The sequence below is a fragment of the Amblyomma mixtum genome, chromosome 4 (assembly GCF_055824585.1).
Source record: "Amblyomma mixtum isolate Tamu chromosome 4, ASM5582458v1, whole genome shotgun sequence".
Lineage (NCBI taxonomy): Eukaryota > Metazoa > Arthropoda > Arachnida > Ixodida > Ixodidae > Amblyomma > Amblyomma mixtum.
Window position 1 is genome coordinate 123,397,262 of NC_143015.1, and position 12,327 is coordinate 123,409,588.

General features: G+C 45.5%; 2 protein-coding genes across 3 annotated transcripts in view; one reads left to right on the plus strand and one right to left on the minus strand.

Moving 5' to 3' along the window:
* The first annotated feature begins 600 nt into the window (after nucleotides 1-600).
* On the plus strand, nucleotides 601-4,548 carry LOC149348130 (uncharacterized). The gene is made up of 2 exons (XM_089587939.1): nucleotides 601-1,793; nucleotides 3,950-4,548. Exons 1-2 carry the CDS (start codon nucleotides 782-784, stop codon nucleotides 4,147-4,149), a joined length of 1,212 nt encoding a protein of 403 aa, XP_089444065.1. The 5' UTR covers nucleotides 601-781; the 3' UTR covers nucleotides 4,150-4,548.
* A 129-nt stretch (nucleotides 4,549-4,677) lies between these two features.
* Nucleotides 4,678-12,327, minus strand: part of GTPBP1 (GTP-binding protein 1) — a 51,074-nt gene continuing 43,424 nt past the window's right edge. For both annotated transcript variants that reach the window (XM_089587937.1, XM_089587938.1), the window contains exon 12: nucleotides 4,678-8,823. In XM_089587937.1, coding sequence (XP_089444063.1) covers nucleotides 8,705-8,823 — 119 coding nt within the window. In that variant the 3' untranslated portion in view covers nucleotides 4,678-8,704. The remainder of the gene's footprint in view (nucleotides 8,824-12,327) is intronic.

Here is a 12,327-nt window from a genome sequence, read left to right on the forward strand (position 1 = left end):
GTGTGTGTAGACATCACCCGTGAAACTCATTGTATTATGCCATCATCAGCCTTCATTCACACTTTCCTTTTCCTCCTCTTCCCTTTCCCCTGTGTGGAGTAGCAGGCCAGGGCCCTGTTACCACCGGCCGACCTCTCCACCTTTCCCTCATTAAAATTCCGTTCTCTCTCTCTCTCTCTCCCTGCCTTTCCTCTTCTACCTCTTCCTCCTCCTCAACACATAGACCAGACCATCCGACGCATCTACCGGACCGCCTGTAGTACTCGAGGGCTTCGAGAGCACGAATTACCTCATCCTTCAAGAGGATAGACGGAGGAAGGCACACCATTTTATGAACGAACCTGCTTGTTGAAACATGGCGCCAATTACTCTATGGCGGCAACGATGATGATGAACGCTTACGCTACCAGTGCGTAACAATGAAACTTATTTTTAGCGATATCTTTTAAACAATATAATTTAAAACCTTTAGAATTTCGGTAATTTATTACTTCTTAAATATATAGTGTAAAAATGAACGCTTTTTTTTTTGCAGTCCACTAGAGACCTGGCTAGCTGATCAAAAATCCAACAGAAGACAAAGCCGTTGTGCATCGTAAACCCGTAAACGCCGCAAACATGGCAGTGCGTAAGCTAGGATAAGCTTTCGTAAAGGCGCCAAGGGTCGAAGCTGTCAAATGCTGTCTTCAATTTGTGAACTCTGTCAGTTGTCAGGCAAGTCGTCCTTCTCTGTGAGAAAATCTTGTTATGCTTTCGCTGTGTGTGAAGTTTTAGTTGGCCGATGAGTGAAGTCGAGACTCCGACTGAGACAGAGTCGTCCCAGCCGACCGAGTCTTCTGGCGACGATGGCACGGCTTCAAAAAAACCAAAAAGGCAGCGGGGCCAGACCGTCTGTTACGCTCCGGGCTGTCGGTCAGGGCAGTACGGCGCCCCCAAGGCCTCTCTGTTCACTGCGCCCAGAGACGAAAAGCTCAGGAAGATATGGCAGTACAATTTGAGGAGGCTGGACAAGCCCTTGACGGTCTACTCGTCGGTCTGCGAGCGCCACTTTGACCCTCGCTTCATCGAGCGCGACTACGTCCACATCGTCAACGGCGACGAGGTGCGCATACCGCGGGGCAGACCTAGGCTCGCGCCGGGCGCGATCCCGACGCTGTTGCCCGACCTGCCGGGCTACTTGTCCAAGAAGCTGCCCAGACCGAGACCGACGAAAGGCAGGCCGGAGCTCCCAGCCATTATCCGACCTCCGAGGCCGCGCAAATCCTGCAAACCCGCCGATGCCGACCGGAATGAAGAAAGTCCGGCAAACGGCGAGCCGACCGAGACTGTTGAGCAGGAAGAAACGCAGCAACGTCTGTCAGCCGACCAAGGCCCGCTCACAGTGGAGCGCTTGAAGAAGGGCGTCAAGCTGCCTTCGCAGGAGTGGTGCATCATCGGCACGTTGGAAAGCATGAGAGTCGTGTTTGCCACTTCGCTGATCAGGGGATCGGGCGAAGGGCTGGAAATATCGCACCCTAAGTACGTGTGCTTCTCCAACGGCGACGGGACCGAGATGTTTGCCGAAGCTTACTTTCAGGGCGCCCTGTGCTGTAAGGCGATCGTGACGACTGTGGAAGAGGCGGAGACGTTCCTGCACGACGCGCACGCGACGCACATGTGCCGAGGAGCGATGTGGGACACCGAGTTCGCGGAGATCTGCATCGGCGTCACGAAGAAGCTTCTGCAGAAGATCGGAAAGAACGACGAGGACACTGTGTTCAGCCTTGAGTGCACGAGAAACGTCGACGCCGAAGGTAAATTGCCCTTTGCTGTGTGTATGTGTGTGCGTGCTTGTTTTTAAGGCGAAAGCCTTTAATCCCTCATGCTGTCGTTAGCAATCCGTGTCGGAAGCCGTGTCTGGGTCCGTGTCGGCAGCCGTGTCAACAGATGTGTCCGCGTTTTGACGGGTGTCCACCGAGATATATGTGACACAGTTACTGCGTAATTCCCTTTCCTCAAATACAATTTTCAGTTTCTTCAATACGGCCCCTCTTTCTTCTTTCACTGCCACTTCCTCCCTTCCTGTACGGTGCGGTTAAGGTGTCCACCGAGATGACTGAGAATTACAGCTCCATTTCCTTTCCTCAAAAAGCGTTGTGTTCAAAGGGCAAGGCATTGCAGGGAAGGGATCGGATCGTGGTGTTCTGTTCCATGGACTCCCTGGCAGCGCTACAACACGCTGTCGCGTTCCACTCCTAAAGGTGAAGCTTAAGCGCCATTAATTAGCAGTCAGTTAGTGCTAAGCGATTAATCAGTAATTAGTCATTAATTAGTAATTTGTCATTACTTCGTCATCAGTTATGTGTGACGTCATCCAGTGGTGACGTCATCAGTGCCACAGAGGCAAAGTGGTGCGGAAAACGCTTTCGCCTCTACGCACTTTAGACAGTCAAAGTGCCCCCTGAATTTTTGAGTGTGGTGGAATGCGGTAAATTTCTTACTCACACGCTCACAGTAACGACCTGAGGCGCCATGAAGCAAGGGATGAAAAAGGTAGTGAAAGGAAGAAGAAGTTTCCTATTGGAGGGCTATAGATTAATTTTGGCCACATGGGGTTCTTTAACCCCTTATAGGGCACAGGCTGTATGCGTGTCTCACATGCAGAATGACTAGAAATGGATTTGCATCATTTTCACATCGTTTTAACCACTAGTGTTGTAGAAAAAGGGGTACGCATTTTTACCAACGACTTTGAAAGAAGACCTGAAATGTGGTACTTATTCCTACTGAGTCTTATTGACACATAAGAAAACTTGCAATAGAAATGAACATTGCTTGAAGAAGTATGATGACACAGTTGACTGATGGTAAAGGTTGAAACACTCAACACAGCTGCCAAGGTGGCTCATTGATTATGGCGCTCAGTTGCTGACCCGAAAGACGCGGGTACGATCCCGGCTGCAATGGTCGCATTTTGATAGAGGCAAAATACCAGTGTACTGTGTGATGTCAATGCACGTTGAATAACCCCAGGTGGTCGAATTATCCACAGCCCTCCACTGCGATGTCCCTCATAGCTTGAGTCGCTTTGGGACTTTAAACCAAACCATCGAAAGCTCAACAATTTTTCATACTTTATTTTTCCCTTCAATATAAGCCGCGTTGAATTGTACACCCATGCTTGTAAAAACACATACAACACCAAAGAGACCTATTAGTGAAAGCGAAAAATATGCTGAATGGTTTGTATGACTGCTCAGTGCACCCAGTAAATAATTCTTTTGTGGGTTATTGGTAAAAACAAGTAGAGGGCAAGAAACATAGAATATAAACAGGAAACCGGTGATGTTGAAAATGTATGCACCAGAATGTTGTACATCACATTATAAATAAATGACAGCTTATTAATAAAGTGAATTTTCCTGTTTTTTTCTGTGAATTGCTGCTGAAGGGCATGTTTTTATCAAACGTAATCTGTACACCTAAAGGGGAGTTAAGTAACCTGCATTTGCAAATAGTATACACTTGCCGTCTTTAATACGTATGGACTGCTTTCCTTGCCCGTTAAAAATCATTACTCCAGCATGGCAACAGTCATTGACATCAGGAAGCACTCTATGGCTGCATTAAGTGCTTCAGGGTAGTCTATAAACCACCACTGTGAGCATCAAATTTTAAGGGGCTGTCAACTGGCAGAGCACATGAATTTTTCAGTGTGGTGGAGTAATATGTTTCGCAGTTATTTCGATATTTGTTCAGTGTGGAAAGGTGCAGGGCAGCTGTCGGTGTAACTCCGCCACCTCGAGAAAGCACGAAACTTCTTGAGAGTTAGCGCAATCCACGACTGCAGATTACATGCGCAGCCGAGTCCCCTTGTAAGTGTATCACAGTAGCGGAACGCAGTTCGCGATAGGCTACAACTCTCGTACGTTTCAGTTGCATCATCCCATCACGTTTCCAACACTTGCAGGTGCCATGTGCGTGCCTTGTAGGCTCCTGCGGAAGACGCTGCTCACGCGCAAGTCTCGAGTCAGAAACCAGATACTGAAGAGGAAGCACGAGGAGCGAACCATGGAGCCAGACAGCCAGCATGCGGAGCTCTCTTGCTCCAGTTCGGCAGAGCCGGAACAGAACCTCTGCTTCGACTCGGCGGAGCTCAACGGCTCCTAGCGAGCGTCCCGTTGACTCAAAGTCTGTTGCTGCGCACTCCTTGGCAAACTGCCACGACAGACAACACAGAGGAGACAGAACAGAAGAAGATGCAACTCTTTCTACTTGTGGATCGTAGAAGTTGCCTAGTCCTTTTTATTCCAACGGTGGCACAGAGCGGATGAGCAGTATTCTGTAGCAGAATGCCGCAAGCTGTGTGGCTCCGGCGTTCTTCTATCCTGGTGTCTGTCTCCTCTGTGTTGCATTCATCTTCCGAGGGAGTGTGAACTGAGTAGCCGAACAAGCCTTGTCAAGCGGGCCAGCCTAGCTAAAAGTACTACCATCATCATTAGTTTTTTGCTCACAAGCACAGTCATGCAATTACATTAATAAATGTTGGAAGAAAGCATTTGTTCATAATTCGTTTTCCTTCATGACTGAATGCTACATACACAGAAGCACAATTATGTTCCCAGGAACCATATTGTGGAACGCCAAACATTTTTCTTCCAGGTTATTTTTAAAAAAAAGCACAGTCATACAATGCTATTATCAGGTGTTCGAAAATGCGTTTATTCCATGTTTAATTCCTTCATTTGTACATGAACACTATGTGGAGAAGCACACTTCTATTTCCGATGGTCGCCACCATGGGTGACATCATACATTTAAAACAAATTCTCAGTGGTGCGCAATAATTGAAATACTACTGTATATCGCACACTTAGAGACTGTCTCTCCTAAGTCATAATTTAAATATGCCACGAGACTGCTTCACCAGAAGCCCCTAAACAAGATGGACTTACAAAGCAGATGATGGGAGTATGTGGGCAGTTCTCTCAGCTGTACACTGACAAACCAGTTAGGAAGAATTTATTTCTATGAGCGAATCCGCCACGCAATGCACACACACAAACATTTTTGAACATCACAGAAAACTCGAAAACCCTAAAGCACTGCGCAAGCAATTGGCACACAAAAGGTGCAAAGCTTAAAGGTGCTCAATTTGTAACTGCTTCGAGCTGCAGTACTGAAAGACGTGTACAAAACTGCGTCGCAAAACTGCTTCTCTGGTGTGTGACAAGGGAGTCTCGTCGCACTAGCGTGCTGTGGGCTGTTGCTGTGAAGCCGTGGCACACAGTGAATAACCAAAGCTCGAAGTCATCAGAAACTCGATAACCATGTCGCTTTTAAATTACCTCCCTCGGTCTCGCACAACACACATTTTATGGCTTTTCAACAATGGGACATCCATTTAAAACTGTCTGCAGCTCTATGCACTCACATGGAAGCCACAGAACCCTGACCTCTTTCCTTTACTTGTTTAATAATGCAAGGCTGCTACAGAAAATCTACAGAACTTGTTACAGGTGCCTTATACAGAAATCGAATAAACTCTTTAATGAGTCAAGGCTACTGTAGCTTGTCTATAAAATCTTCACAGAGGTTTCTCCTTAAGGTGACAAGTGCAAGCGTCTAATGAGATTCATGCCTCTGCACGAAAATTTTCCAAGTCGACATCAATAATCTTAGAAGGGTGATCGTTCGGGCTAGTGGGTAATTCACGAGGTTCCATGGAGCAAAACAATGAAGGGACAAGACACTAGTGCTTGTGTCTAGTCCCTTCGTTGTTTCGTGCTATGGAACCTGATGCTAATTATCCACAACCAGTTTGCTGTCTACACCTAAAGGTTTTCTAACGCGCATATTCAGTGCACAGCAGATATGACACATCGCACATCAGAAATTCACCTCACACTCCAACCCATTGCGATGACTTCGAAGCTAGCCATTGCAAGAGCTGTACTAGGCCAATGTTTAGATATGCCAGCAAGCATACCACAAGCAATGAGGAACTGTAGAACACTCAGTTGCCTGTCAACCAAGGCCACCCAGGACTGCAGAAACATTGCTACTAAGTATGTGATCCAATACATGCCATTAATGGCACGAAGTTTATTTTGCTACATAAAAAGATGGTTCAAGTCGGCATACAGGAATGCGATAATGTGGCTGTCATCAAGTCAACCTTTCATCACAACTACCAAATACGTCAGTATGAACAAGCTACCAATGCTCAAGGCAATCAAGGGGCCTCGATAATTTGTGCAGTACTGGCAACTGATGCAAGTTTCCTGCAGCAGAAAAGAGCAACTCTCAGTAATAGTTTCAGCACAAAGTTGGGGATGGCACCACTTTCTGAAGTTGAGCCCCCACTGATGCACACCAGATAATGAGTCTCCTCAAGCTGCTATCTGTGCGAGAAGTTCAATGCTGAAATTATAGCCTTTGTGTTCTGTGGCTGGAACAATCAAAGTGTGACTGCTGCTAAGAGAATACTTCGCCGAATCCTTAAGCACGCGCTTACCTGGCACTTGGTATCACAAGAGCAGCAACATCATTCTGCTTTAATGATATGAGGCTTCAAATCTTTCTCTGTGCATGCATGCTACCCCCGCTGCCAAAGCCAGATTTCGTGCGGTATGTGCTGCACTCGACTGCAATTTATAGCGCGCACATTTGCAGCCTAATAAACTAATACCACGAAGGAAGATATGCTGTTATGAATTAACAACTGTGTGCTAATTGAATTTGGCATCATGGCAGAAGATAAGCAATTCATACGCAGAATTTTAAATAAGATAATGCAACAAGAATGTTGGTGTTTGTATTTCTTTATGATCACTGCAGTGAAAAGTACCTACAATGGTGAAACTGAAACACAGCCTAACATGCAGTGTAAACAGTTATGATCTGAACAAATAATGTGCACACAAATGTCAAGAACCTGCTGAAAAACATTCCAACAGCTCAAATGACAGGAAGTAATGAGACGAAATGTGACGAACGCCACGATATGCGACACCTGCTTTCCCCCTATTTTCTTTTCACAGATGAAAGGAATATGATATAATCAAAATTGTCCTAAGGCTCTGTTAATATGGGACACTGATATCACTCGGGCTGTCAACATCCAATGAAACAGCGAAGGCGTAAGATATCCTTATAATGCGGCAAAAGGAGCCATTGAACTGTTATCTTTTCCTTCATAAATGAAAAGGTATTTGCTAAAAGGACCAAAAAAAAGATACAACCAAACTGCCATTCATGGCCGAAGTTTCTGTTTACCGTGTCCTAGCTACCCCGTCATCCACTTCAAAACTTTCTTACTACTATTAGCATCATTATCCAACGACACTGTCAGCAGTGTATAGGACGCTCATTAAACACTGTCGTCAGTTCACCAACATGACTCTGAGAGTCACAATTTGATAGCATAGAGAAGTGAACCCTTTTAAGGTGAACGCTCCTTTTCTGTTAATGGTTATAATAACAAACTCGTTACAAAGCTTTCTAAACCCTCGTGAGCATTACATTCAAACACCGGTTGGATTGTTAATTGACCGACGAAATAATAAACTGTGAATCCCGATTCTAGGTGGTAACGGAAGCTGCCATTTTCACAACTGTGTAGTATTGCTATGTTAATCTCAAAAAATGGCAACTAGCACATGTGACCATCCTGTTTAAACTTGTTTAACTTTCCAGCGGTCCAGAATAGTGGGAGGGACCAAAATCCACAGCAACGCTGTTCATGCAACAAAGCATCTGCAGGTGGTCGCACTATGAACAGCAATGGCTTGAATGCGCCCTTCCTGAAATCGATCTCTCTTCTCGTTCTGACCTGACATCAGTCAAACCACTGACAAAATGTAAAGAAACGAAAAAAAAAGCAGTCAACACACACTTGGCATCAGCCAATATCAAGTTAGCAACGCAGCTTGTTATCGTGAAATCAACTAGCGAGTGATGCAGTTCACTTCTTCGTGCAACTGCACCGCATGAACTTCGAAAGCTGGCAAAAGCACAGACAATGCCCGAAACTACAGCAGGCATAGCCTCAAAGCAAGTGATCGAGCAAAACACAACCAGCAAAACAAAAGAGACTTTACAAGCCGCATTACTACTGAATACACAAACATGCCAGTATTGTGAAAAACACAAGCTCAACACATCAATGAAGCCTACGCTTAAGCTCGCAAGGTCAGTCTGTATCGTACACAAGTCAACCAAATTTCACAACACTGCCCCCAGACCCGGACTCCAAAAGTAAATTCCGGCAACAAAACTTCACAGCATTACGGGCATCAATAATAATAATAAAAAAAATGCAAGTGGAGAGGCTTAGAAGCGACACAGCAGAAGAACCCTGCAGCTTGAATTTGCTCTCAACAAGTTAGGACGGGTGAAGCTGTGTAGAACGCATATACACACGCGCGTGGGCTGTTTCGCACAGCGAGTAAGTCCTATTACACACAAGCATGGAGGCGGTGGAAACAGGAAACAAAAACAAACACGGGAAGGGGGGGGGGGGTGACGACCAAGACAGCACCAATGATATGCCCCCTAAGGACACAGAGGTGAAATGTCGAGCTATGCGCAGTTAGGTTAGGGACAGCAGGTGCAAGCTTGCCTGTTTAAGTACATGTAAAAAAAAACACCCCTCGTTAACTCATGTAAAAAAAAAGACTGAAGAAACAACCGGACTGAAGAAATGGGCTACGGCAAGAGGTTCTTAGATAATGGGTGCCATCCGGGGCCCTCGGAAGCGGCCACGGTTGCGTTTGCTGGCCTTCTGTGGCTCATTCTCGGCCCTGGGCACTGCCGATGGTACACTCCCAGATGAAGTGGAGTCTGCACCAGCAAGGAAGGAAAAGAAGACCATTAAATCGCATTGGCAAAACCAAAATGTGCAAACATAACCTAACATAAGATTTTCAGCACATTTGTTTATCTGCACCTCTTTACACCAAAGTCAAATCAAAGACAACACACTGCAGTGCTTTCTTTTTTTTTCTCCCATTTGTGCCATGTCGATTGAAACACTCCTAAGGGGGGATGTGGGGATCAGATCGCAAAAATCGCGGAAAAAGGACAATTTTTTTGAAGTACACTTTTTGGCATCTCCAACACTGTTTCTGTGTTGTACTGAAATATTTCACCCAAAAATGAACTTTAAGCGCTCCAAATAAGTATATTTGCCGGCATCTACACATAGACAGTGTGTGCTAGCTCAGAACTTTCAGGCTTGTTAACTCGAAAGTTTGTTTTGAGCTTAATACCTTGCTCGTGGAAAGCGTAGCACAGCAATGGGTGCATGGATTTTTACCCCGTTCGTTTTGTTGGGACCACTGAAATGTGGTCTGCGTCAAGACAGTCTCAGATTTACCATTTAGGCTCGCATGTTTTTAATAAATGGTAATTAGAGCACGATAAATTCTAAACATAAAGAGAAGGTGCACATTGTTTGCTTTAAAAAAAGAGCAGAAAAATTTTTTAAAAATTTAAGACAGTTTTGATTTACGCCGCACTTAGTAAATATTAAAAGCATTTACAGACCTGTAGCTTGTTTTTTTGTCATGCTAGGCTTTCCACAAGCAAGCAACATGGGGACAACATATGAACAATGATAAAAGGGAAACTACTAAAGCTGTCATATTACTTTATATCTGGTTGTTTGATGCTGTTTTAAGCCAGTCTGCCAAATTTCATCACTGTAAGTCGCAAAATATAAAAGTCGCCTTCGATCCCCTCATCTCCCCTTAAATGAAGCAAATGACAAACCTCTACCGAGACCAAGGCAGTTCAATTTAAACCTGAGAGCTCACGAAGGCTGATGCCTCGTTATAGCTCATAGCTTGCACAAAAACAAAAAACACAGATGACTGACATGTAATATTCAGTTTGTTTAAACTGACACTGACACCAATTCCAGACGTTTGTCTGACCATAATTAAAGCTGCACAGAATTTTTACAATTTCAGTCCCCTGTTGTATTCTACCCAAGTTTCAAATCTGTTTTCCCTGTGCTCTGCACTGCCATCATCAGCGGTTCCCTTTTTTTGCTCACACCCCAACTCTCTGCTGGAAATAAACAGCCTACCCCAACATGCCGCCTGCTCCCGTCTGTTCCCTCCATACAGATACTGGACACCACACCGTCCTTGAGTTCAAATCTAGAATCACCTGAATGTCGATTTCACAAAGCAGCACATCTGGAAGCGGAACCTGCTTATCGGACAATATGGTTCTTGAAAAATGCTGCCACCATCGGATCCCCACGGGTGCAGACAAAAGGCATAGAGTAGACTTGAGTATTTCCCCTTAAACTCTCTTTTCCCAAACATATTTACCAAGCTGTCAGTTTCCGTCGCAAGCCATGCTTAACTTTCCTTAGGTCAGGGCAAAAAAAAGGCAGATACTGTGATCAAGACTAGCTGGTATACAACACAAGTGGCAGTGAATGAATACTACGTTGAGTAAAATCAGAAACAAGCCAGCAGCAACTGAACATTTAAGACCATGGAAAAGTTCAGAGACTGAATACTAGAGCACTGCATGGGCCTCAATCTGAGGCCCAAGCCCGGCCCGGGCCCGAGAGCTGGAGCCCAAGCCTGGCCCAGGCCCGCTAAATTATCGCTCTAGGAATCCCGGCCCAGCCCGTGAATCCCGGAGTGAAGCCCAGCCCGGGCCCGGCCTGGCCCGTTTCACAGTAACGCTGGAGGTATACTGCTCACTCTGAGCACGTAGGCCGCTACTAGACCGTTAAGAAACTGGCCGACAAAGGTTCTGAAACCACAGTTTGGCTTGCAGAAAAGAAAGTTGGTTCTTTTTAACCCAGAAGGAAGTGATTAATAGTTGTGCTCACCAGGCCAGTCTTTTGGACTGTGATCTCGTGTAGGTGCGCAAAGATAAACTCTGAAGTTCCGAGAGCCAAATAAAAAGGGCTGCATACGCTCGTAATAGACTACTTTGCATTCCCCCATGATTTTAATGAGTTATATTTTACCGCCGGGAAGTATAAACATTAAAGCTGCCTAGCAAGCAGTGGGATGACATTTGTTTAGTGAACGCGATCTTACAGGTTGAACTCATAGCCGAACTGGTCGCCTTTCAGCTGAAACGAAAAACGAAAAGGCTTGAGTATTTCACGGTGTATGTTGTGCAGACTATAAGCGTCCTAAAATAATATTTTATTCTCGAATGCATTTCTAATAGTGTATAGGTATGTTTTGGGATAACGAACGATCAATGGCCAATTACTCTTACTGGTGGAGCAGAAGATAACGCGCGAACCACGTGATAACTTACAGCGAGCTTTTGTGGCTATTTCATTTACGAGACGTTCCGGTCAGCTCATCAAAAAGAAAACCAAACGCGCTTTAGTTTGTAAATTTTCCCGCATGAGAAAAATATAGCTATAAAACAAAATCTATATTTTGGGGGCTTAAGGGCCCAAGGGGAGTCAGGCTGTGAGAGACACCGAAGCAGAGGGCTCCGGATCATTTGGACCACGTTTCTTCAACGAGCAATGATACTACAAAGTACATGGCTGTCATGCTTGCGCCTAAATAGCAATGCGGCCGCCGAGGCTAGGTGCAAACCCGGGTTCCCCGGCGTAGTAATCAAGCGCCTCGACCACTAAGCCACCACGGCGTGGAAATAAGTAAATAAATAAGTCACTGAATAAAGCATAGTTTTTTCTCAGCTCATCCGTGTCGCTGCTCCAATGCCGCATTTGTGTACTTCACTCTGCAATAGTGAATGAATAGTCGGACACCAGCCATTTCTGTACGGACCCAAGCCCGACTCGGGACCGCAGCTTTAAGCCCGAGCCCGGCCCGGGCCCGCAACTTCAGGCCCGGGCCCGGCCCAGGCCCGGCAAAACAGATCATGTCCCGGCCCGGCCCAGGCTTTCGGGCCGGCCCGAGCCCGTGCAGTGCACTACCGAATACTCTCCAGTGAATCAAACGAAGCCAACATGAATATATCATGGGAAGGCTTGTGAGCGTCTAACTGGCACTTAATACACAGATGAATCACAGGGAAACAGTTATCAAGGCATCCAATGACAATACTGTTCAGCTACTTAGCATATCATTAATGGCACTGAATCACCCAAAGCAATTTCTTTGAATAACTCAAGATGGTACCACTCTATTGAATGCAAATTGATTTACATTTTCACTTATTCTCATAACAAGAGGAACCTCACTTTAAACAGTACGTTTTATTTACTTTTTTTTTCTGCATGATGCTTTCCAGGGATGAGTTGCAGAAAAGCACTAATAAGGGTAAGGGTGTCCAATGTCCATACATTATCAATTTCCACTACAACAAGGCAGTTCAGTTTCTTGG

Coding starts and splice junctions, on each gene's coding strand:
- LOC149348130 (XM_089587939.1), top strand. CDS start 782: ATGAGTGAAGTCGAGACTCCGACTGAGACAGAGTCGTCCCAGCCGACC. Junction 1,794..3,949: donor GAGAAACGTCGACGCCGAAG/GTAAATTGCCCT, acceptor CAACACTTGCAG/GTGCCATGTGCGTGCCTTGT.